The sequence below is a fragment of the Myodes glareolus genome, chromosome 1 (assembly GCF_982192425.1).
Source record: "Myodes glareolus chromosome 1, mMyoGla1.1, whole genome shotgun sequence".
NCBI classification, from domain to species: Eukaryota; Metazoa; Chordata; class Mammalia; order Rodentia; family Cricetidae; genus Myodes; species Myodes glareolus.
The window spans coordinates 16,431,862-16,457,905 of record NC_142026.1 but is presented as its reverse complement, the minus strand read 5'-3'; the positions used below and the strand labels follow the sequence as shown (position 1 = coordinate 16,457,905).

The window sequence follows — 26,044 nt, the reverse complement described above, 5'->3', positions numbered from 1 at the left end:
ATTCTGGGATGGTCTTGGGTGTTCTCCCATTGGATCAGCACCAGCGGCTCTCATGGCTGCTGTGGCTGAGTGAAGGAGCTGCAGGGCAGAGCCAGTGGAGCCGGGTAGAGCCTATAGAGGAATCCCGGCCTGAGGGATACAACAACATCTGTTCTGTTGCCTGTGTGGAGGGTCTGCAGCTGCCCAGGCTGAGAGGAGGGAAGGCAACTCTCCCTGCCCTCTGGCCCAAGAGACCTACTCTCCAGAGACCACTTCACAAGTCTCTGTGGATGGCAGCCCTTGGTTTTGGTACTTGTCCCCTCTGGAAGCAACCAGTAAATGGGGAGCCTGTTCTCAGAGAGACAGAGCCAGAGGAAAGCCTCGTGTCCTATACTTTACTCCTCTGGAGATAAGGGCAAGCAAGACAGAGAGGCGACTGTGCGGGGCCCACCTTAGTCCTTCGCAGTCTGGTGCAGGTAGGCTGATGGCACACTCAGGCCACAGTCCCGAGAGCCTGGGCTGTCAGACAGAACAGGCAGCTGTACCACGTAGGGCTGGTTGCTTGTGTAGATCCTAGAGCCTCAGAGGAAACTGAGGCCAGAATTGTAGCTCTGTGGCCCTGGGGAGCATGTGTGGAAGTTTGGAATGTATTGTCTGGCCAGCATCTCTGAGAGCTCTGAGTGACGTGTGGTGGCCTGTGGCGTGTGGGCCCTTGCACACAGGAGCACGGCTGGAGGCATTTCTGTTTTGCGGTCGTATGGCCACTTGTTTTTGGCTATAATCTTCTGTGTGAGGGTTTGTTTTCAGTGGCTCATTTTGGGCCTGAGGGATAATTCTTGGGCACGGCAAGATCATTTGTGCTTTTTGAAGTGTTTGTGGCTTTAAGTTTAAATATTTATTTTGGATTATTCCTGCCTTTTGTGTGTTTATTCTCTCTCTCTCTCTCTCTCTCTCTCTCTCTCTCTCTCTCTCTCTCTCTGTCTTCAAAGTAAATTAGTCCTCACCGTAAACTTGCACAGATTCCACACATTTGAAAATGGATTCCTTTGCCTTTCTGTACCTCGGTTTCTCCATCTTTCCTGGAAGCACAGCCGTCCTTGAGTAGCAAGCCCTGCAACACTGCGTGTGTGAAGTGTCTAGTGACATGTCTGGAGATGGCTTCTGCAGTCCAGCAGTGACTGGTGTTTGGACATGTAAACAGACCCCACTTTCTTACTGTTTCTCTCCCCTCTGCGAGCCCTCAGTGTGGAATCGGACATACATCTTGGTGTGTCCGACTGACTGATTTCTATGGCATGTGCATTTCTCATGGCTCTTGTGTCTGGCTTTGTATATGACTGAGGTCCTGGCTGGAGGTGGTACAGCCTTTGGGAAGTGCCTTTTTCCCTGATACCTTGGGTCTAGATTGGAGAGTTAGGAGAGGAGGTATGTGGGGGTGGAGATGGGGGTGGGAGGGCTGAAACTGGGCTGCTGTCTCCTTAGGGTGTGAAGTCATTGAACTGCCTGGGCAGGGGCGGGGCAGCCCTTGTTTCTGAGTCAGCCCTCTGGCCCCAAGCCACTCAGCGCTCACTTTTTCCTTTCAGAGAAAGTGTTGCTCTTGGGGGCTTCTCCAGAGCTGTCTTCAGACAAAAGGACACCCCTCAGACTTCATACCTAAGTTGCTTCTACTACTGCTCTGGCCTGGCGCTAGCACCCCCCCCCCCCAATACTCTCCCTTGCCCTACTCCATAGTTTGGCATGGGTACCACTGGAGCACCAAAGTCCAACCTTCCCGTTCCGGGAGCTGCAGACATCTGAGTGCTTGTTTTGGGGAGCCTCCTGAAGCCCCACCCTGCCTCTCCTTCCCTTCTTTAGAGGCCTATATGTTGTGAGTTAAGCCTGCTGGTCACGGACTACGAGTCCACAAGGATGGACCATTGCTCTGGGAGAAATATGGAGAAACTTCTGGAAATGTGACAGTGGGAGGGAAGAATGGCATTGTTTGAACTGCTCTGGAAAATTCTTTGTATTGAGCTATATACTACACTGTGGAAGGCTAGGGCTGGTTTGCCTTAGCTTTAACTTTGACTTCGGCCTCTTTGCCCAGTCCAGCACTGAGCATGTGTGGATCCTGCCCAGTGCCCAGTCACTCCCGGAACTCTCCAGCTCCGCTCTATGAAGGGAATGATTGTATGTATTTATACCCCCTGCCATCCTCTGGGACTCTCTTTGGCTCTCCTGCTTGAAGGTTGTCTTTAGGGGAGGTCTGGGTCTTCATACTTAAACCTTCCATGTGCTTGTGTTTGAGGTAATGCCTCTTCTGGCCCTGCTGCCTCTATCCCAGGGCAGGACTCCTAGGACTGGAAAGCAGAGGAAGCTTCCTGAAGTGCGTGCTGTAGGGGCTGCGTAGACTCTGGATGTCCCCTTTCAGTAATTAATGGTGTTCATAGTAACAGAAATCATGGCTGCCAGTGGGTGATGTCGTACCATGATACCGCCATAGGGCGTCGGCTCATTCAGTTGGAAGTGTCTTGAGTTCAGTGAACAGGGGTTGTCTTCTATGATTCAACATGATTTAGTTACTGTCTTCATTTTATTTCATTATTATTATTATTATTATTATTATTATTGTGTGTGTGTGTGTGTGTGTGTGTGTGTGTGTGTGTGTGTGTATACATGGAGGCCAGAGTAAACACTGAGTGTCTCTTCCTCCCCTCGGTCTTTCTCTACCTGACTATTTGAAACAAGGTCTTTCATTGCACCTGTAATTGTACCTGTAGCTTGTCGGTTCAGTTTGTCTAACCTGGTTGACCCAAGGATATCTTTGTCTATGTTTTTGTTTTTGTTTTTTCTCATGTGAGTGCTTGAGGACTAAAGGCAGCTCCTCATTCTTGTGCAACAAATGCCTTCCCCATTGAGCCATCCCCTTCGTCTCCTGCCCTCATATTAAACAGAAGGTTGCTGAGGCCCGTGGAATAATTTGTACAGCTCTGGGTTGGAAGCTGGTGATGTACCACAGCTGGGCACTGGCCTGGGCCAGTCTGCACCATCTTACACTGTACCTCACTTGAAGCTGAGTGCAAAATTGAGGGCTCTTCCCCAAAGCCTTGATTAGGGGGCTAGCATATTTCCCCTTTGCCATTCTCAGGGTAGTGAGGAGAGAGAGGTTTGGGGCTCAGTGGATGGGAGCCTTTAGCTCTTTTGGGGGGACTATCACTAATGAGTGTGACTGCCTTTTGCTGACATGTGTTGCCTGCTGCCCCCTTTGTTGTCCTTGCAGAAGTGGTGGGTCACACTCAAGGGCCACTGGATGGGAGTCTGTATGCCAAAGTGAAGAAGAAGGATTCCCTGAATGGCAGCTCAGGGCCTGTCACTACTGCACGACCTGCCCTGTCAGCTACTCCCAACCATGTGGAACACACATTGTCTGTGAGCAGCGACTCCGGCAACTCCACAGCCTCTACCAAGACAGACAAGACCGATGAGCCTGTTTCTGGGGCTGCCACTGCCCCTGCGTCTCTGAGTCCTCAGGAGAAGAAGGAGCTTGATCGCCTGCTGAGCGGCTTTGGTGTAGATAGAGAGAAGCAAGGCGCCATGTACCGGACTCAGCAACTCAGGTCCCACCCAGCTGGGGGCCCAACCGTGTCCTCTCCCAGCCGCCGCATCGTCCCAGCCCAGGTTCACGTCAACGGTGGGGCTCTGGCATCTGAGCGGGAGACGGACATTCTGGATGATGAGCTGCCCATTCAGGATGGGCAGAGTGGGGGCAGCATGGGCACGCTGTCCTCCCTGGATGGCGTTACCAACACCAGTGAAGGTGGATACCCAGAGACTCTGTCCCCACTGACCAATGGTCTGGACAAGTCCTATTCCACAGAACCCATGCTCAATGGTGGAGGCTACCCCTATGAGTCTGCCAACCGGATGGTACCCCACAGCAGTCATTCGGCCCCCATTCGGCCCTCCTACTCAGCTCAGGAGGGATTATCTGGCTACCAACGCGAGGGACCCCATCCAGCCTGGTCACAAGTGACCAGCGCCCACTGTGGCTATGACCCCAGCGGTCTGTTCCGATCCCAGTCCTTTCCAGATGTGGAGCCCCAGCTGCCCCAAGCTCCAGCCCGTGGGGGCAGCAGTCGAGAGGCTGTGCAGAGGGGCCTGAATTCTTGGCAGCAACAACAGCCTCACCCACCTCCCCGACAGCAGGAAAGAGCCCCCTTGCAGGGTCTTGCCAGCAGCAAGCCTAGCCCCCAGCTATCAGCAGAAACACCTATGTCTACTCTCCCAGAGTTCCCGAGGGCAGCTTCCCAGCAGGAGATTGAGCAGTCCATTGAAGCCCTTAATATGCTGATGCTGGACTTGGAGCCGACTTCAGTGGCTGCCCCTCTTCATAAGTCCCAGAGTGTCCCTGGGGCCTGGCCAGGGGCTTCCCCACTTGCCTCCCAGCCCCTTTTGGGCTCTTCCTGCCAGTCCCACCCACTGACCCAGTCCCGATCTGGCTATATCCCTAGTGGGCATTCCCTGGGAGCCCCGGAGCTGGTCTCTTCTGGCAGGTCTTATTCACCTTACGATTATCAGCTGCGTCCAGCTGGATCCAACCAGAGTTTCCGTCCAAAGAGTCCAGCCTCTTCCGCCTTCCTTCCGAGCCCCTATAGTTCTGCGGGGCCTCAAGAGCCCCCAACCTCTCTTCCTGGTCTCGTCACTCAGCCTCAACTCCCACCAAAGGAGACTACTTCAGACTCCTCCCGAACTCCAGAGGAAGAACCACTGAATCTGGAAGGACTGGTAGCCCACCGGGTAGCAGGTAAAGGCCTTGAAGACATGAGACCTGGGAAACCTCTCCCTGTTTCCCCCTCCCCTCCCCTGTTTGGTCTCTGTGATCTATTGGGGCGAGGAGAGGTGGGCACAGCATAGGTTAGAGCCTTTAGCAGCATTTTTTTTTTTTAGTCTGGGGAGGTCTTGGGAATGTTCACACAGCCCTCCCTTCCTGTATAGATCATCTATTAGGCACTAAGCCAGGCATTGGAACTCAAAGATCAGTATCTATCCATGCCTGACCTCAGGGAGTTTGCAGTTTTATCAGGAAATAAGTACGTAGATGGTTCTAACAGAGGATAAATTGTGCAGAATCAGCAGAACCAAGGTCCCAGTATGAAGCTTACCAACTAAGTCAATCAGGGAAGGCCTTCTGGAGGCAGTGACTTAGGGGATAGATGCTTTAAGCAGAGAGGAGACTCTGCAGCTGCTAAAATGTTCACTGTCCTCACAGTTCAGGGCCTTGGGACAGTGGTAGAAGGCTAGAGGGAGGATTTTAGATGCTACTTAGATGTTATTTCATTCTGAGCCCATCCCAGAAGGCTCATGAGAATACCCTGAAACAGTGGGTCTCTGATGTTCACCCTAATGGGGACTCCAGGAGTCTCGTCCTAGCTCAGCTGTTCTGTTCTTGCTTAGACCCGCCCTGTGTGGGTGGTGCGAGAGACAGACAGACAGACAGACAGAGAAAGAGATCACAGAGGAATCTGCTGGAAGGAAAGGCCAAGAAAGAGCCAGGGTGCAGGGATCCTGTTGAGAGGGACAAGCATGGGATACCATAACCCACAGCCCCAGTTTGCGATGCTTCCCCCGGCAGTCAAAGATTCCCCACCTGGGAAATCCTGCACCAGGCACAATGGTTTCCCTGGTTGTGAGATGAAGCCCAGATAGGTGTGGCCCAGGGACTGTGATGATGAGGTGAGTCTTGTGCCCAGTTGCTCTGCTGACAGGGTGGGGCATCTTGGGGAGAAGAGGAAGCCAGGCAGCTGGCTCTGCCCTCTGCTCCTTTTCCTAAATTTAGGGGCAGCTGAGTCACCATGCCAGCTGCAAGGCAGGAGGAGACGCCCTCCCTGGAAAGGGTGGATGTAGGTTTGGGGAAGCAGTTCAGCTGACCATTGGCTCTCGGGTTGGGACCAAGGCTGGGTATGTGGGTGGGGACACTCTGCTCCTGAGCTTCAGAGTAGAGACTCTCCACCCTTGGTTCTGCTTTCTATCAGCTGATAGTGGGCCAGTAGAAGTATTTATATCATAAGAAGTGACTGTTGGCCAGGTGGTGGTGGCACATGCCTTTAATCTGAGCACTTGGGAGGCACAGCCTGGTCTACAGAGTGAGTTCCAGAACAGCCTGGGCTGTTACACAGAGAAACCCTGTCTCAAAAAACAAAAAAAAACCAAAAAAACAAAAACAAAATGCTACTGTTGGGGCCTTGGCTCCCTAGAGGGCTGTTCTTTCCAGACTGCTATCTCTGCTTTCCCTGAGCCCCAAGGCCCTGGACCTGTAGCTCTGTGACTCTGTGGCAAAAATACAGTGTGGAGGTCCAGATGGGGCACCTGACTGTGGCCACATTCTATCTCACTCTATTGACTGGAACTGTCCCTATCAGCTTTGCTTTGGAAAGAGGAGGGGCTCCCCCAAGTGCCTCTGCTGTCTCATTCTCCTCCCAATGTTTTATTGAGTGGTGTCAGGATGCTGAAGGACTATGACACCCCAGTGTAGTGGTGAGCTGATCCCTGGAACTTCAAGATGCACAGGGCAGCATAAGTTTTCTTCCCTTTCTGGAACCCTGCTCTATAGCTTGCTAATGGTCTGGGAGGAGGGTCTTCTTGGAGCGGGTCTCCAGTCAGGTTCTCTCCTCCCAGCTTCCAAAAGTTTCACTGTCTGTATTCTGTAGCCACTCAGGTCATAGGGAGGAACAAGAATATCATTGGCACCGTGTCTCTGTTCCCTTACCTTGTTACCAATCTCCATCAACTACAAGTGACTCAGCCAGGAAATAAGATGAGCTGCAGAGGGGCCAGTTGTTTCTGGTCGCCAGGCCTATAAAGTTCCCCCTTTGGTCCATGCCCTGTCAGGAACAGAATTTCCTGATCTGGAAGTCTCTGCTTTCACAGTGTCCTTAGTATCCTTGTTGTGACCCTCCATTGCTTATGCAGGGCAAGGCACAGGAAGAAGACCCAATGCGTAGAGCATTCTGGGAGCCAGGGGAGCAGACTTCCAGCACTGTTGCTCTCTGCTTGTTTTCCATTCTGGTGCAGGAAGCTGGAGCATAAGAAGCTCATATCTCAGGGAGAGGCTCCCTTGACCTTGTGCCTTCCCTCGTTTACTCTCCTGATTTTTATTTGCCCCAGTATGGTGTCCTAATTCATTCCATTTGGACACACCCCCGCTCCCCATCTTGTTTCAGTGTTAAGCTCCAAGAATGTAGTGGCATGTAGTTTTTTTTTTTTCTACTACAAACCTATAGTACAAGCAAAATGAAGATAGACATCTGCTGTCACCACGGTCATCTAATACTGGGTTGGACGTTCCTGCCAGGTCAGTAAGATGAGAACAGGAAATAAGAGTCTGAGTATCTCCTGCTACTGATTCTGTGATTGGTTGGATCTATACCTGATGCTTCTAGAGGTGGAGATTTCAGTCCTTATTAGAAGACAGATGCACATCTTATCCCTAAGGAGTCGGGTTCAGGAGAGAGCTAGAATTTTAGGATGCAGTTATTTGCAATAAGAGCTGTGGAAGCGATCCCACGAGGGAGAAGTGGAGTCATTACTGTCTAGAGACGGTGGAAGTGGCGGCTAGTGGCGTGCCGTGTTCAGTTTGGCCATGGTTGAGAACAGCTTTGAAAGAGCGAGGTTCCTGGGTAGAGTGGGTTCTCAGGAGGGCATGCGGCTTGTTTGCAGAACGGCGGGTGACTATGGAGTAGGAAAGGCAGCTGCCACCCTGTCTCAAGATGGTCTTAAATTTCAGACCGAGATGATTGGATGTGCTGAGTGACATAAGAAATCATTAGGTGGTTTAGTATGGACAGCAATGCCTGGGCACAGTGGTGCTTCTGGAGCTCTGTCTGGTGGGTCCCAGCAGGAAGGCAGTGAAGCAGGAGTGACTTTGACTGTAAGATACTCGGTGCTTCCCAGATAGCCCTGGTGATGGAGCGCCGGACTGGAGTGCCGGCTTCAGTCATGGAAGAGTCTAGGTGATGCCATGTGTACTAAGGGGTCAGAACCAATGCATTTACAAATGAACCAGTGGGGAGGGGGATGTTCAAGATGGTCTAAGGCAGTGGCTCTCAGCCTGTGGGTCATGACCCCTTTGAGTATAGAACAACCCTTTCACAGGTGTTGACTATCAGATGTCCTGCATATCAGGTATTGACAGTATGATTCATAACAGTAGCAAGATTACAGTTACAAAGTAGCATTGAAGAAATTTTGTGGTTGGGGGACCCCACATGGAGGACTGTTTTAAAGGATCACAGCGTTAGGAAGGCTTTGTGAACAGAAGCCTGTAGCCCCCTTAACAGGGTGAAGGGGAGGCGGCTGACATGTTAGGAGATGTGGCCACAGGGCTCCGCTGTGGCAATGGGGACGCTCTAGGTGTAGAGGTGTGTGGTTTGAAAAGCTGTAGATTCGAGAATCTTCTCCCACAGGTGGAGGTTAATGCATGCTGTGAACTTTGAGGGAGTCTGTGGCCTAGGCATGGAGAAGAGAGAGAACTCAGAAAAATGACCATAGGGAGACAAAGGCCTAGCGGGATCTCAGTGTGAGTGAGTGTTGAGGGTGGTGGCGGGAGCCCAGTGCAGTGCGCCATGCCAAGTTGAGATGGGAAAGGAAAAGAAGAAAGGGTGGAACCATGGGTGGGGATTGGTGAGGGAGAAACCCGTTCGGCTGGCCAGTGAGGTAGACTGGAGATTTTCAAAGGCATATTTTCAGTTGAGTGCCGGTGACAGAAGCCAGACACTGAGCGACTTGGGAGGACGTGGAAGAGGAGTGAGGACAACTTGCCAGCTACTCTTTGGAGTGGTTTTATGATAAAAAGGGGGCAGAATGGTTGTTGAGGTGGGGAACAAGGCATTGGGAACTGGAATGGTGAGAGTCATGGGCGTGAGTTTAGGTAGAAATGAGAGGAACCGAAGGTGGAAGGAGGAGAAGGAAGAGAGAGGAGAGAAAGTGATGGGCAGAAAAGGAGCCTGGGAATCTGGTGATTATTCAGGCTCATCAAGAGTTCAGATACTTCTTCACAAAAGTGAGGAGGCTTGGAGAAAAATGGAGTAAAATCCTGGCATTAAGCTTTAGGGTTTGGATTCAGAAACAGCTTTGATAGTTCATTCTTGCATATAGGATTGAGGTCAAGGCCCATTAAGTTTATCATTCAACACGAGCATTAATCCGGGCTGTTTGGTAGTCCAGGATCTGGGAAAATGTCGGCGACCAATAAAACCTTTACCCTCGTGGCAGAATTGGCCACTAAACTTTTATAATATTTTGAGGTGGAAGGTTAAATGCTTTAGAAATAGAGATGTGCCAGGGGGACGTGGAAGATGAATGAGTGCTTGCCATGATCAGGGAAGACCTCCCTAGGCAGCGAGGGACCGCGTTATCGGGAGAAGTCTGTGTGCGAAGCGCCTGAGGCAGAAGCATGCTTGGCGTGGCTGGAGCGGAGTGACCCACACGAGCTCTAAGAGGTAATGGGAACGGAGCCAGCTTGAATTCGGGCTGGCAGGTGACCCGAAGAACTTAGAGTTTTCGTGTGTGTGTTCTGAGAAGCCTTCGAAAGGATTTGGTCCAAATGGTGATGTCACCTGGCTTCCCAGAGTATCTGTATGGCCAAGATGGGAGGAGGGAGGTCCTTTCGGAGGCTGGTGCTCTCTATCAATTGGCATGGAAGTGCAGGGATGGGAGGAAAATGGTAGACTATTTCGGAGGTTCGGCCAGGAAGATTTCCAAAAATCAACTAGATATGGAATGTAAGAGGAAAAGAAAAGAACAAATGGGTCCTTGTCACAAGCAACTGAATAGCAGAGGTGTTTCTAGCTGGCATGAGAGCTTGGGAGGGGCTGACTTAGAGGGAGTTCAGTGTAAGATGCTCATGAGGCTTCTGTGAGGGTCAGGATTCTAGCAGCCACTAACAGATTCTAACTAAGGGGAGAGGGTGGAATTTAACAAGCTGGGAGCAGTGTGCAGGCCAGATAGGCAGTCCATGGGAAGTACCAGCCGCTGGCGCAGGCCCTGAGACATAAAGGTAGGTAGCTTGCTAATCAGCAAGGTAAGGACAGAGAAACACAACAGGGCCCTTCTACAGTCAGTGCCCTGGAGGTTTATCCCAAGGCCTCTCCTCGTGGTACCCAGTGGCTTTGGGCAGCAACTAAAAGAATGGGGGGCTCCAGGGGAGAGGATAATGTGACTGAATTACCATGGGGCTAAGGAATGCAAGGGGCTCAGAAGGGAATGGGTGACCTAGAGAGAAAGGGAGGTTCTTGGATGGCCTAGGAAGACTTTCACAGTGCAGGCTCACAGGGACTGAGGTCTCTAGGTCCCAGGCTGCTACTGGACTTAGGAAGGAAAACCACCTGCCCTGCAGAGGAGCAAAGACCCTGGCCCACCCTGTCTTTCCATCTCCCTCCCTTCCCACTCCCCTCCAATGTGTAGCCCTACCCTGGAGTCAGAACAATGACTAACCCTGATTTTTTTTCTTTGTTTTTGTTCTGTTTCATGTTGTTTAATGCCTCGCCCCCCCCGCATTCTCCATGTGTTCTGTGTCCCCCGTCCCCCGTGGCATTGGTGGGGTGCTTCCTATGCCTGGTGCCTCTTCTTCCTGCCGGCTCCCCTGGGGTGTGGGTGGACAGCGTACAATGCCAGACTGCAGGGCCTGAGGCAGAGTGGCAGCTTTCGACCCTCTCCTCTGCACCGGCTCCGATCTGCTTCCATCTCTGGTGGGTTCCTCTGATTCTCCTTCCTTGTGGCTGTGGACCCTTGCTTCAGCTTCCAGCTTCCCTCTGATCCCCTTTGACCATGAGGTTCTGCCCAAACCTTCCTCACCTTCCTTTCTCTCCTGCCTTCCCTACTCTCCTATAAGGTGGCTCTGTTTTTCCTCCCCTCCTCATCCTCCTCCCTCTCCTGCTTTCCCTAGTCCTCTTTCCCTTTCTCCTCCCTTAGCCCCACCCCCCCTTCTCAGCTTGGCTGAAGACCTGATGCTTTTTAGTTGGCCTTGTCTGCTGGGCACAAGGTCGGAAGTAATTAGAGGAACTTTCAGAGTGCCCGGTGGAGATGTTGGTCTTTCCAGTGAGGTGCCCAGTCTCTTATTCTTAGCCACCCCAGGTGGCTTCAGGGCCAAGACTCAGAACTGTGTTTTTCCCTGGGACCACCACGTGTCAGACAGGAAGAGGTGGCCCAGTCACTGCTGCACGGTACACTCCTCTGACCCTAGGACCCGTGGCCTCACCTTGCCTGTGCCCGTATGGTGTCGCCACTGTTCAGAACCCACATTCTCAGTCTGAAAAACCCGCCGCGTGTATGTGGCATGGTGCTACAACTTGCCGCCGGTGTGTGAGCCCTCCATCACGCTCCTGTTAGTCTAGGACCCTGCCAGCTAGTGCCCCCAGCCTCTGTGACATGCGGGCTGCTAGGCTCTCCTCCTTTGTCTGCTCACTCCTGCCTGGAGGCCAGTAACAGGGAGGAGACCATGCACCCAGGCTTCTCCAATGTCACAGCCGTAAGCAGCTCCAGGCAAAGGCATCTTTAAACCCGGAGGGCAGTGCGGTGTCTGTTGCCCTATGGACCATTCTGCTGCAGCCCCCTGATACTCGGAAGATGGCTTTGACAGGTTGCCCTTCCCTCTCTTTTCTCTTCCCTCTGCCTTTTTTTCTTGGCCCAGCAGTGGGGAATGTAGTGTTAAACTGGGCCCAGGGTCCTGTTGAGGTTATGGGACAGTGGCCCTGTCCCGGGGGGAGCTGGCATGGCTTGCCCTGGAGCTGCTAGTGTGATGCGATGCGTGTGGCTTTCTAGTGCCCTGGCCCAGCAGGTGGCTTCCATCCTGGATCCCCTTACTTCTGGAGCCCTGGGCATGAAGCCGGACACCCTGTCCTACCACCTGGAGCTGAGGAATCCAGTCTTTTGGAAAACGGAAGGCTGGAAAGAAGAGCTGGGTCTGTGGGGGTGGGGGCGACCAGGATCTGGGTCTGTGGGAGGTCTGTGTTGATGGCTGTAGTGACACTGTGTGACTTTGGGGATTTATCGGGGTGACTCTGAAGAGTGGCAGTATGTGTGTGTTTGTATGAATGTACACACACACACACACACGCATCGATCTCTATGTACAGATATGTATATGCACATGCATGCTATTAGCTTTGGGACCCATAGAGCACTTTGGGCAGAGAACTGTTCCCCTAGGCACAGTGTTGTCCTGGGGGCAGTCAGGACAGGGCCGACGCAACACTGTTCCTAGGTGTATGTGGCAGCTGTCAGGCTGTGGTGACCACCTGTTCTCATAAGGTGCTGCGGAAGATCAGGTGCCAGTCAGCCCCGAGTGAAATAACCCTGAGTGGCCGACCCAGGACTGGCTTCGGGGCATTATGGGTTGAAAGGCCAGTTTCTTACCATCAGAGTATGCCACTTCTCATTACGCAGCCGCCTGCTGGGGAGAACCTTCCAGAACCATTGATGGCTTCCTCTGGCCCTGTGGGGGCTAAGACACATACTCTTTGTCTCTCTGTGTCTATCTGTCTGTCTATCTCTTTCAGTGTGTGTGAGAGAGAGAGGGAGGGGGGAGAGAGAGAGAACGAGAGAGAGAGAGAGAGAGAGAGATTGAGAGAGGGAGAGAGAGAGAAAGAGGGAGGGAGGGAGGAAAGAACTTCTGTCTGTGTGCATGTAGCAAGCAAAGGCTTGGAGAGAAAGGCCAGGAGACTAAGGAATCCTCAGTGGAGTCTGCACAGGGAGCAGGCCCCCTCTGGATGTTTATACAGTTTTGGGGATGAGAGAGAGCTGTACACGGTCTCTCTCTCTCTCTCTCTCTCTCTCTCTCTCTCTCTCTCTCTCTCTCCCTCCCTCCCTCCCTCTCTCTCTCTCTCCCTCTCTCTCTCTCTAGCCCTGGCTGTCAGCTGGTGTCCAGAGTCACCACTTGGCTGAGGAACAATAAGGCTCTTCTCTCCTCTCTACTGTGTCAGGCTCCCTCTCATAGAAAGAGGCTAAAGAGAGGGACCATAGCTCTCCAGGCACTCTGGGTTAGCTATGGTCTTGCCAAGGGGACAACAGTGAGACACTGTGTTCCAAGCCTGAGTGCCCTGACTGGCCGCTGGTGCCATGGACCACTTTCTGGGAATGGTCAGCCCTGTGGGAGTGCAGTGTGGGGGTCTTTCCTCTTCTGTAAAGGGAAACTTTGCCCCGCAGTCTCCTTGCTCTTTGGAGATCGTTTGGTTCAACTGCAGCCCCTGGGCAGAGCATGCCCCCATGTGCCATCCTGGCAGTGACAGGGAAGGGAGCTGAATGACTCAGTTATGCTTGCTTTCAAGTGCCCGTCTACCTTGGGCCGGTCTGTGTCCTCTGCTGGTGGCCCACCACACATGTAGAGCAGCCTTGGTCCTCACTACTGTCCTTTGGCCCTGGGCCTGGAGGGAGCCAGGAAAGGATGGGTGAGAATGTTCTCTGTCCCTCCTAGAGGGCGACTCCAGTGGAAACAGGCCTCCTTTCTAAAAGCTAGCACAAGACCCCCAAACAAAGAAGTGGCTACTCTTGAAAAAAAAAGGAGAGATTGCCAGAGACTGTGGTTGTGGAGTGTATGTCGGAGTGGGGAGTGGTGGTACCCCTGGAACCAAAGGCAACTCTTAGGCGTTTCCTTCCACCTTGGGGCTGAATTCAACTCCACACCCCAGAACTTCTGTGAAGTTGCTCCTTTGTCATAACGTTATTAGAAAAGCAGTGGTCTCTAATGCTCCTGCCAGGAATGAACCCAGAAGCAGGACTAGGGCTGGCCCACACGTCCCAGAGGCCTGAGCTTGGCAGGGCCTGGCAGGAGGAAAGAGAAGAGGGCCTGAGGCCAGAAGCTGCCTGAGTTCTGGGAGCCTACAGTTGCTGGCAGTGTCCGGGATGGCTCCAGATGTCCAGAGCCACCTCCTCTCTCTATTCCCTGTAGATTCTCCCAGCAGCCTGGGACTGCTGCTCAGGACTGACACACCCTCTTTTTTTTTCCCTCTCTCTTCTGGAAAGCAGGGCATTCTGAGGTTAGGGGGTTGTTTGCTTTGAGCAGAGCAGTTTGGGACCAGCAGGATGCAGTCTGTTTTGGTCTCCGTTGTGCAGGTAGGCAGGGCTGCCTGAGTCACGGCCCGGAGTGGAGACTCTGGGATGCCTTCTACCTTCTGCATCTCACTTGTACTGTTGGCAGCTGGTCTTGATAGTCCCTGATAGGTCCCCAGAGCCTCCATCACAGAGCGCGTGCATCTGCACCATAGTCACCTTCATCACAGAGCATGTTTATCTGCACAGTCACTGTGTATGAGTGAGGTGACTCTGCCCCAGTCAGCACTTTCCTATTCACATTAAGCAGAAAGGCTTCCTGGGCAATGTAGTCCATGGCAACCATTTGTGGCTGTGGAAACTAAGGGTTGGGGACCACCTGGGCTATGCAGATCCCACTATAGAGGATGAGAGGGGATTCAGGCTGCATAAGGGCAAGGCCCACCAGGCTGTCCTGGCTGTGTTCCTAAGGACCAGCATTGCATGTGTGTGTTTATACATGCATGTATACATGTACACACTGCCACTTGTGGCTAAGGAGGTGGACCCAGATGTGTGTTCATGTCCCACGCTCCTGTGACCTAAGCTTAGTTAGCCCTTGGTGGTGATGAAGGCAGAGATGAGAATTTAAAATAATTAAGCCTAGGATCCAACTCTCAGGGTTGGGCCTTGGCTCCTGGGACCTGGGAAGTCAATATTCTAGGGTTCTGGAAGCCAGCACAGTGAAATAATAGATTCCATACCCTGGCCCAGCTGTGGGGAGAAAAGATGGGGAGGAGGTAGGGTGAGGCTAACACGGGAAGCCTTTGTAGTAGGCTAAACAGGAAGTGGAGACAGGAAGAAGGAGTCCCTTGCTCTCACTTTCTTGCCCTTTGCCAGGGTAGGGTATGGTGGGAGTCTTGGCCTCCACCATGGCCTTAGCCCCCGCGGGTTACTGAGAGGAAGGGGGCTGCGAGGGGCTGCTGTAGGGGAAGTTAGAGGTTTCAGGGGTGCACTGGGTGAAAGCCAGGGAACCCCTGAGATCAAATCCACCGCAGAAGCCAGTTGTGGCTGGAGACTCCAGAGTGTGACTTGGTCATTCTTTTGTTTCCCACTGGGAGCACCATGTGTGAGATGATGCAATTTAGCCCTTTCCAAAAGTCCTTCCCAAAGGCTCCATGTTGCTTGTTGGTTGATGCAGTTGCCTTGGAGACCCTCCCCTCCCTCCTCTGGAAGCTCTGGCCTTTTGCCTCTGGGGGCTGGAAGGAGCCGACATCTGTTTCTTGTTACAAGCCTTTGTGTTCTTGGTCTAAATCCTATACAGAGTAGAGAGACTCGTCTTGAAGGCAGAGGCCAGGCTAAGCAGCCTTTACCCTCACCCCCAACCCTGACACCAGGGGAAATTTAGGGTTTGAGCTGAGTTGGGGACAGGATGGCGTGGTGAGGGCCTGAGGGAGTGTGGTTCATTCCAGTTTAACCCCTGGGCTGAGGTGTTGCCTTTGTGTGAGGAAGGGTATTTGATGGGATCACATCATTATTTAGTTTGCTCATTGCTCTCCATGTCCTGCCCTTCCTCCCAGGGGTTCAGGCTCGGGAGAGGCAGCCCGCAGAGCCCCCAGCCCCACTGCGGAGGCGAGCAGCCAGTGATGGACAGTATGAGAACCAGTCTCCAGAGGCCACATCCCCCCGTAGTCCTGGGGTCCGCTCCCCCGTTCAGTGCGTCTCCCCTGAGCTGGCTCTCACCATTGCCCTCAATCCTGGAGGGCGGCCCAAAGAGGTGAGTCCTGGAACTGATGAGTCTTGGGGCCACAGCAGAAAGCAGAGTCCGTGGTGCGTCTCCAGGAGCCTGAGGATCTACGGCTATTGCTTCATCAGTAAATGTAGCCATTTCTCCCTCCCTGCATCCTCACCCAAGGCCTCCTCGCTTCAATAGCGTTTGTGCCCCAGCTACTTGCTTTAACACTGAAACCGAAGTTCCCTCCTCAATCCCTAAAGAAAGTTCTTTAGGGAGGTGATAAGCATCCTCGAGGTAGCATGCATGATCCCAAGATTTATAGTCCAAAGTGGGTCAGATAGACTGGCAAGCAAGCGTCTTTTTGAACTTTGGAGAAATGAGACTCTTTTTTTTTTTTTAGGAGGTTTAATTTTTGTGCCCAAATGATTCCATTGCCAAAACATTTCAGTAGTCAGAGGCAGTGGGTCTTGAACTTTCATATACAGAAGAACTGCCAGGGAGTTTGTTAAAACCCTTCATGTCCAGATGCTCCTACAGAGACTCCAGCACAGCATAGCTCTGCGGCCCTGTTCTGAAATACTTCAGCCCAGGCTTTAGTATGGCCTTGCAGCCACTCCCCATACTTAGCCACCAACAAGGAGTGGTTGAGGCGTTGAGTGGCCAGCATTTGGGCTTCCCTGGTGAGGTGGAGAGTCAGGCTGGGGAGGGGATGTGTGGGCTGCCAAGCTGCTTGTCCTCATGCCCAGGATCACGTGAAAAGGAGCCTCTCCTCAGGACTTCCTTCTCTCTGGCCTTCTGTTCTCCTGCAGCCCCATCTGCATAGCTACAAGGAGGCCTTCGAGGAGATGGAGAGGACCTCCCCAAGTGGCCCGCCATCCAGTGGGGGTAAGAGCACCTGCTAAACCTATCCCCCACCTTGTGCAGTATGACTTTGTGACTGTCCAGGGGTGGGGTGGGAGGGGAGAGAGTGAGCAGAGGTGGGAAGGACTGGAAAAACCAATTGGTTGGTTTTTGCTCCATGCCCCACCCCTGTCTCTACTCTAAAGCTCCATGTTCTCTACTGTCTGCTCTCAACCTAAGGATGAGACTTGCTCAGATTTGGCATCCATGTTGTTTGACCGCAGATCCTGACTCTTGTCCTCTGGAACTTTCTGTCTTGATTGAGTCACTGTCCCCCCCCCCCCGCAACACTAGTAAGAAAGTCTTGCCCAGTGTGACAATCATGACTTGTCCTTGCTCTCATTTCTGACGCCTGGCTTATCTGTATGCCGGCATCTTCATCTCAGACACCCTGTGTCACTTCTGCTAAGAAAGAATGGGGGCAGGTCTATCTTCTCTCATGCTGTCCTTGGCCTCTAGGAAGGGTCTTTAGTTTACAACCCCAGGGTACTCACTGGAGAAGCCGGTGGACAGACAGACAGACAGACAGACAGACAATAGATCCGAATGAGCCCCAGGGTGGTCAGTGCTCCTTTCTGTAGGGGAAGTGCCTTGAGAGGAATTGGGGGATTTTTTTAATAGGGGCAGTGTAGGGTCTTTCCAGGTGTTAAGGGATTCAACTGAGAGGCTTGGGTGGCAGAAAAGGTAAAGATGGGCAATGCTCAGTGCCTGGGTACACAGGGCTTGGCCCAAGATGCCCATTAGTCCCTGAGAGAAGGAGAGCTGGCAGGAAAAGGTGACTGAGCCTAGCCGTGCATCTCCTGGGGTATGACTGTCCTTCATAGGGACAAAATGTGTCCTGCATGTGTGGGCCACTATCCCAGGCATATGGTAGGTTGAAGCTGTGTGTGCACGCATACGTGTGCATGCACACACACCACACACACATACACCTGTGATTTAAAATTTTCTGTGTCAGGACACTAGTGAAATCAATTGTAGTTTTTACTAAACCTGAAAAATTATCATTTCAATAGGAAAGTCAATATTTCAATATCAATATTTTGTTGAGATATTATATGATATTAGAAACATTTTAAGAGTGCTTAGTGGGTGCTTGCTAGACAACCATGAAAACCTGAGTTTTGATCCTTAGCACCCCCACACATAAAAAGCTAGGAGCACTTGTAGTTTCAGCTCTAGGGTGCAGAGACAAGAGGATCCCCAGGAGCTGACTGGCTAGCCTCGCTGAATCCACAGCCCCCATCTTAAGAGACAAAGAAAGAACTAGATGCCAGCCTCTGGTCTCCACATGTGTATGCTAACAGGCGCATGCACACACATGAATATACCACATATGTGCACCCAGAGAATTTATTCTCAAAGGGTACCAGTGAAATTAATGATAGAAATATTTTTATTAAACTCCAGTCTAAAATATTGAGTTAGTGATATTGGTATTTTAAAAATGAGTCAGGGTGGTGGTGCACACCTTTAACCCCAGTACTCGGGAGGCAGAGGCAGGAGGATCTCAGTGAGTTCGAGGCCAGCCTGGTCTATAGAGCAAGTTCCAGGACCTCCAAGACTACATAGAGAAACTCTGTCTTGAAAAACAAAACAAAAATAAACTTAAATAAATAAATAAATAGTAAATAAATACATAAATCAAGTCAAGTATGATGGGGTGCACTTGTAATTTTATCACTCAGAAGGCTGAAGCAGGGGACTGCAAGTTTGGGGCCAAGAACCTGCCTCAAAACAAAAACAAAAACAAACAAAAAAGCAAAACAAAATACTAAATAAACTCAAGTGTTACTTTGTGTCATTTTCGCACACATTTTGGGTTCCAGTGTGTATTCTGAACCCCTAGGGCAACCCAGGCCAGATTAGCCCACCGTAAATGCCCAGGTTGGATTTAGAGCAGCTGACGTCCATACCTAGGGCATTCTGCTCCAGAGTGGCTATGTGGCTTCTTGTGACGAGACGGTATCTCTGGGCCTTAACCTTTCACCTTTATAACTCCTTCCCTCACCGCTGTGTCCACCTGGGCTTCCCCTGCTGGGAATGGACATTATGGTAATTATACCAGAATTGGGTTCTGCGATTTCTCTCCTCTCCAGTGGCCAGTTATGCGTGCCCTGGGGACATATATGAGTCTGAAGTTTCAAAAAAGGCCTAGGGCCGGAGAGAGAGGTTGGAAGGCGGAGAAATGCAAGGAATGTTTCTCTCAGGAAGGAGAGGGTGCCTGTCTTCAGAGCCACCCACTCCTTGCCTCATTATAAGGGCCACATTGCTTGGGTCTGGGAAGCTGAGGATGGGGTGGAGGGGAGAAGCCAAGCAAAGCTTCTCCTATTTCTTCTCTCTCTTCTTATTCTCCTGCCCCTTAGCTGCACCTGCCGGGCAGCGGATGTTAGCCAAGGGTGGGGATTTCTCCCACAAACCCTGGTCACACAGAGCAGCTCATTCTCTCATGGTGATGCCATGAGATTCTCTCATTCACGGGCACTTGTGTGACAAAGGTTACTAAACAACCGAGGGGTGCTTATAAGCAAAAGACAATGTTAGCAGCACGGGGCAGGGAGACGCGGAGAGGGCAGGCAAAGGCCTTGCCCGACTCAGCCGCGGAAGTGTATGTTGTGCCTGTCACACATTGTCTGTTGGAATGACTAGGGCGGAGAAAAGGTGGAGGACAGGGGCAGATCTCATCTGTCCCTGTGATGTCCCGTGTGTGTGTGTGTGTGTGTGTGTGTGTGTGCGCGCGCGCGCGCAGGTGAGCACACACGGGTAAGCTGTGCCTGCTGCTCACACAGTAGGATGGTACTTTGTTGTAGCTGTTTGATACTTAAAATGTCGACCATGGAGCCAAGCTTGGACCCTGGGCCCATGAAGGCTACAGCTCATCTGTCGAGAGCCGTGGAGAGCACATGTGTCCTTAGGGGCTGTGTTTTCTTCTGGCTGTCGGGATTCCTGACAGGAGCCCCAGTCCTCATTCCTTTACTTCTCAGAGATGCGCTAGGATTCACGGTAGCTGCCGCTGAACTCTGGGCACGATACCACCCCTGTTGCGCGGCTCAAAGTCCTTGGCCGATGGGGAAAAAGCTGGGCGGCCCTTTCTGACCTTGTGTGATACGTGACACCTGTAACCCCGATGGGCCGCTCAGGAGGAGCCTCATTTCACCCAGGAAGCCATACTCTTGAGAACAGAGAGCTGAGTTTTCCTCCCAGAGTACCAAGACTCCAGTACCAAGTCTCACTCTTTCTCACGATTTTCATGGGACCCTGTGACCTGGGGCTTCTGAGTCTCAGGGATGGTGAGGTCCCTGCCTGTGATGCTCAGCCCTGCTCTTCAAGAAGTTCTTCTTGAGACTACTTTGTTTGTCTTACATTTGTGTGCCTATCTTGCAAGGACTCTCTCTCTCTCTCTCTCTCTCTCTCTGTGTGTGTGTGTGTGTGTGTGTGTGTGTGTGTGTGTGTGTAGTAACAGGATGCTGGGGAAGGAGAAAGTGGGAAGATCATCTATAGAAGGCAAAGACAACTGAAGAGTGGGCTGTGGTTAATAGGCCTTCATAAGGTACAGGGATGGTGGCTGTAGAGAGGAGCCATAGCTGTCTCTCAAGGATGGGGGAGGGCAGGGGAGAGCAGGGGAGCCAGCTAAGCATGGGCAGGGAGGGGGCTGCCAGACCTCAGCAGTCCACACCCTCACCATGGTGTATCCTCACCTCCCGTGTCTCTCCATCTTTCTTCCTACACAGTGCGCTCTCCTCCAGGTCTGGCCAAGACACCCCTGTCTGCTCTGGGTCTGAAGCCCCACAATCCAGCTGACATCCTCCTGCACCCCACAGGTGGTGAGTGATCGGAAGGGAGGGAGGGAAATGGCGTGGGAGGCCCGGAGAACCCAGGAGTCCGAGCGGGTGTTCTGACTAGAGCTCTCCCAGAGCAGAGGCTTTGGGGGACCTTCCTGGAAATGAGGAGGCCGTGACTGTGTGCCACACTGGAGTAATTCGGAGGGGCCACTCTGCGGGCCTTGGGGGTGTTCTTCCTGCCTGCCACTGCTTTCTGGGCCTTAGGGTTTTGAGACCCGCTCCCAGGTCTGTTGGAGTTGGTCAGCCCTGCTGGAAGCCTAGCGCCCTGTGTTAGTGCTGTGTCCCAGCACGTGCGTGTGTGTGCGCGCATACACACAGGTGTGCAGTAGAGAGCCGTGCCTGCTGTTTGGTGACAGCCCCCCTCACCCCTACTACAGTCCAGTGGCTCCTCGGTTGAGCATCCTGGTGACATCAGAGGCCAGAGCTTAAGTATTTGGGCTATTTCTTCCCAGCTCCACACACACACATACACACACACACACACACACACACAGAGCTTTGCCTGAGAAATGGGTCACTCCCAGAAGCCATGCCGTCTGCCCTCTCCCTGTTATTTCAGTATTCGCCCAGGGTCTTCTCTGCACCCCCAAAGCAGACTCTGCTCCTCCTTACGTTCACATGCCCAATGTCGGCGACCTTTGACCCTGTAGTTAAGAATAGGAGCTGGGCTCTGGGAACTTTCTGGGCTGCCCCCAACCACACCAAGGTCCCCTATACTGGTTATGGGGTGGATGGCCATGTTCGGGAGAAGGTCACAGTATGACGTGGATGGTTACCAGACCCATCCCTCTATGTCCTGCCCATTCCCCAGTTTCCTCTGTAGGGGAGAGAGACAGGGGTCCTCTGGGACTTTTTATGGCAATTAGGGGTCTGCTGAGCTAGTTTAAGGCTGAGCTGCAGCTCTCGGGGGGTCAACTTTTCCTTTCTTCCTTAGTCACCAGAAGACTGATCCAGCCAGGTAAGAGGGCGTAACATGCATTTGTGAGCAATGCAGACACGGAGACACAGCCTCCACTTAGGGTGTACGAGCATGGGCAGATACACTCAGCCATCACAGAGACGAAGGGCCAGAGGCCTTCTCTCGCTAGCCAGCATGCTGCTATCTGATGCTTGGTCCACGCAAGCCCTGGCTGCAGAGGCTGAGAGGGACCTGGACTCCAGGGTCCTGTGTGGAGGAGGATCCCAGCCTCCAGACCCCCTTTCTTCACCAAATTCTTTCTCTAGATATAATCCTGATAACCTCTCTTTTCTCTCTCTCTCTCTCTCCCTCCTCTGGGATCTTCCTCTCATATTTATCATCTGCCCTCCCTTCCTGCCTCTCCTCCTCTTGTCTCTCTTCTCCTCCCTCAGAGGAAGGTGAGGGGGAGGAGGTGACTCAGCCTCCAGAAGGTAAGTGCACTCTGCTGTGTGTGGCTCCCGCTCTCTAGGTCTGGGGATGGCTTTTCACATGGAGGCCGGCTGGGGGCTAGATCTCTTTCCTCACCTGCTCTCAAGTGACTAGGCACATAGCCTTCCTGTCCCCACCTTCTGACAATGAGATGCCACTCTGGGCACTGCCTGAATGCCGCCTGGGCACCAGTTCAGGCACAGCGAGTATCCAGGCGCCAGCATGGTGCCACCTTGTTGACAAAAATCCCCCTTGTGCCGCTTCCTCCCCCAGGGGCACATGCACCACCTGGCTGGAATGCAGTGTACACAGAGGCAGACAGGGAGGGGCAGAAAGAGCAGAACTCTCGCTTGGCCACTCAGGCATTTAAGCCTATGCAGGTCCTTCTCGAAGCTGCCGTGTGCACTGAAGGTGTGAAGCTGGGCTTCCTCTTGCTGGGTGTTGGTGACACTCACCTAGCAACAGTGCCTTCAATAGAACCAGTATCGACTGTCGGTAGGAGCTGGGTACTTTTGTATCTCCGTGACAGCGACCTGACGGGGTGACCCGACAGACAGCACATGGAGGAGTGGTGTATTTGGGTTCATGGTTGAGGAGACTTCAGTCTCCTGTGACAGGAATGGCAGGGTGGGGCAGTTTATTGATGGCAGTGGGAGTGTGCGATGAAGGCTGTTCATATCATTGAAGACCAGGAAGCAGAGAAAGAGGCGGGAATCGGGGTAAGCATTCCCTTCAAAAGGCCACTCTTGGATGGCTTATTTCCACACATCCTAAAGGCTCCACAGCCTCTCCAAGTATTGCCATCAGCTGGGGACGGAGTCTGTGGGGAACTTCAACCTTAATGGGGCAGAAGCACTGGTTTAGAGACACAGCCACAGAGCCGTGACTTGTTTCCTGTCGGCATGACAGGAAGTGTATTTTTCTGAAACCCAGGCTCTTGTGGCCATTGCAGGCTGGTTGTGGGCTCTCTTCCACAAAAGCGCCTCAGGACACCCATGCTCAATTCTGAGAAGCACTTGCTTTCCTTTTCAAAAGATAATTTTGTTTATACAAATGTATTACATTTATTTGTGTGTGTCACGCACAGCGTATGCGCATACTGTGCACACGCCTACACATGGGTACACAGAAATGCCATGGTATATGTGTGGAGGTCAGGGGAATCAATTTTCTCCTTCTACCATGGCTGATTGAGGGATCGAACTTAGGGATTTGTCAGGCTTGGCAGCAAGCATCTTTATCTACTGATCCACCTCCCTGAGAAATCCTTTCAAGAAGTTCACAAGTGGTCTCAGCTTTGAGGCCAGCCTAGCCCTGGGTTTGAAGGGAGGCTGGCGTTGTGCCTGGACAAGAAGAGGGGCTGTAATCTGGCAGAGAAGGTTAGCTCAGGAGGACAGAAGTTCAGCAGAGACTTGTGGTGGTCAGACTAAGGGATGCTGGCCCAGGTGGTTCCCATGTGTCTCTGGGCGTGGGTGTCTTCATCTCCACAGGGGATATGAGGCAGGTGAACCCCAAGGTCCCCTCTAGCTGTTCTGTGTTAGATGGTCCCACCTTGGGCCCATGGTTCTGTGTGGCTGTTTCTCCAGGGGCTTAGTTTGGTTTTCTTAGGTCCGCTTTCCTCTGCAGCAAGTGATCTAGAACGCTGAGCCATCTCTCCAGTCCCTTTTGCTGGTCTCTAACCAGCCTGTGTGGAGGCTGCAGATCTGGGAAGTTGGGGGTCAAGGCTACTCTCTGACAACCTCATGCAAGGGACAAGCTTTCTCCAGATTGCTTCCCACAACCCCAGTGCCTGTCAGCAGAGAAAGGCTCAGGTCCCTTGTGTGGGTGGCTAGCTCAGTACATGAGTGGGCTGTCAGACTCCAAGGAGAAAGTCACTGGGTTGGCATCCAGGCTCTGGGAGCTGTGTTCTGCTTCGGGGTGACGTCCGGAAGAATGACTATTGACAGAGCCGAAGTGAGGCTCCCAAGTGTGCCTCACAAACGACTCTCAGCTAACAAGGCCTTGAGTCTCCTACCCTTCATCTGTCCTTGTATCAGAGCAGAGGAATTCTGAAGGGAAGGTTTCTTGAGGTCCATCCAGCCACGCCTGTGCTTTCAAGGATGTGTAACTAAGGTCTATGTTATGGTGGGGGTGAGGGACCCACCCAAGATCACAGCCAAGGGGCAGCCCAGCCAGAGTACATTCTGGGCCTCCTGTTTCCTAGTCAAAGGGCCCTGTCTAAGCCCACCCCTGTTTCCAGGCTTGGTGGCTGGGCTTCCAGCTTGGGAGTGGGCGGCAAGGGCATTAAGGCCACGGTGCCAGTTCAACATTTCTTAACTCAGGCGCCACCTCCTGGGTCAGCCCAGGCCACATTCTTTGTTGACCCTCGGAAGCCATGCTTGATGTTCTTGCTGATACTTTGATGGGAAAATCAGAAAAAGAGGCTTGTGAGGAAAAATGATCAGTGGCAGAATTCTTCAGCTGGGGAAGGAAGAATCGGAGGGATGTTTGCTCTGTTCAAGCCACTGGGCTAAATGCATTCATGGCCTTCTTTTCTTCATTGATGCATTGAGTCAGTCATTCTGTGGACCTGCTGTGCAGCAGGCAACGGGCCAGGCTCTGGGGAGATAATAACTGTATGAGATATATATCTAAAGCTCATGAACATTTTCATGAATAGGAATAAGAGGTATGTACAGAACATTTGGTGGGGGGACACAGCTTTGAGAGACCATCGGCTAAAGAAGTACCATGAAGGGTGGACATGCACATGAGGTGATATTAACCTGGTGAAACCTGGGTAGAAGATAGAGAAGAGGAAAATAGCATACATAGGGGCTGGGCTTGGATGTCATAGCTTGTGTGTGTGTGTGTTTATGTGTAAATATGTATATATATGTGTGTGTGTGTTTATGTGTAAATATGTGTATATATGTGTGTGTGTATGTGTCTGTGTTCATGTATATATGTGTGTATGTGTGTGTTATGTGTGTGTGTGTGTGAAGGTCAGAGGTTCATGTGGGGTGGCTTCCTCTATTGCTTTTTACCTTATTTTTGGGGACAAGGTCTCTTGCTGAACCTGGACCTTGTCATTTCGGCTAAGCTGTCTGGCCAATGAGCTTCTGGGATCCTCCTGTCCACATACCCTTCTCCCCCAGTGCTGGGGTTACAGACACATGCCACTGCTCCCAGATTTTATGTGGGTACTGGAATCCAAACACAGGTTCTCTCCCTTGAGTAGCAAGCACATCACCCACTAAGCTGTATCCCCAGAACCCCCTTCCTGAAACTTAAAAGCCAAGAAGATGAGTGCACAGAGCCAGTGCGTGTGTGTTTGTGCTTGAGGTCTGGAGTAACAGGCAAGAGCCAGGCCCTGTGGGGGCCACTGTCACATTATTTTGTACTATTCCTAGCAGCCGAGAGGAAGGTGCTATGGGCTCCATCTTATCGACGAGGGAGGGGTTAGATGACTAAGCAGACTCATAGGGATCAGGGCCATTTGAGAATCTGTGTCATTTTGTCATGTGGGGGCTGGCCCTTCTGGTGGGTGCACACAGTACAAGGGGCACCTGAGCATCTAACAGAGTCCTTCTCTGGGAGGGAAGGAGAGAGAGAGAGCATGCCACAGTGGATTTCCATGCCAGGTTCTGTTTGCCCCAGTGACTCCATGAGGACAGACTTGTTATAAAGGAAGACACTGGACTCTGGGGACTCTGATGCCTCTGAGATTCTGGGTGATCGTGGTGTTGGGGGGGCATCAGAACAGGTGACAGGGTACAGAGTTGCCCAGCATCTGCTTTGCACGAGGCTCTGCATTAGACCCTGAAGGGCTAAGGATGGGTAAGGTACCTGGGGAGGGCAGAGATCTTACCATGAGCCAGAAGATATGGAGGGGGAGGTAAGGTACCTGGGGAGGCAGAGATATGGAGGGGTGCTTGGGGGCTTGGAGGAGGCTACATGTGGCCCACCCCCAATGCTATCTCTAGATCTGGGGCTCGAGGAAGCCTTGCTTTTTTCTTCTCCACCACCCATGCCCTTGGTATTTCACTTATGTATGCATTTATTGCGGGCTGGATTGAATCCAGGACCTTGCAGGTTGGGCAAGTGCTAGACCATAGAAGCCTTCTCCACACCCCCATGTCTTTATCTTATTAGGGTGGGCAATGCTGGCCCCTTGTCTTCAGCCAGAGGGTTTTTTTTTTTTTCAGTAAGGTAATGTAT

At 52.2% G+C, this 26,044-nt stretch overlaps 1 protein-coding gene across 23 annotated transcripts in view; it reads left to right on the top strand.

Annotated features, from left to right (window-relative positions):
* Window positions 1-26,044, top strand: part of Tns1 (tensin 1) — a 223,137-nt gene that overhangs the window by 175,705 nt on the left and 21,388 nt on the right. For 10 of the 23 annotated variants that reach the window (XM_087904094.1, XM_087904185.1, XM_087904188.1 and 7 more), the window contains 7 exons: window positions 3,239-4,762; window positions 10,617-10,703; window positions 15,561-15,757; window positions 16,525-16,600; window positions 20,347-20,439; window positions 21,392-21,415; window positions 22,118-22,339. In XM_087904094.1, the coding sequence (XP_087760220.1) occupies window positions 3,239-4,762; window positions 10,617-10,703; window positions 15,561-15,757; window positions 16,525-16,600; window positions 20,347-20,439; window positions 21,392-21,415; window positions 22,118-22,339 (2,223 nt within the window). Of the gene's footprint in view, window positions 1-3,238; window positions 4,763-10,616; window positions 10,704-15,560; window positions 15,758-16,524; window positions 16,601-20,346; window positions 20,440-21,391; window positions 21,416-21,807; window positions 21,847-22,117; window positions 22,340-26,044 lie in introns of all 23 variants that reach the window. The other 13 variants (XM_087904142.1, XM_087904116.1, XM_087904096.1 and 10 more) reach the window with 7 other exon arrangements.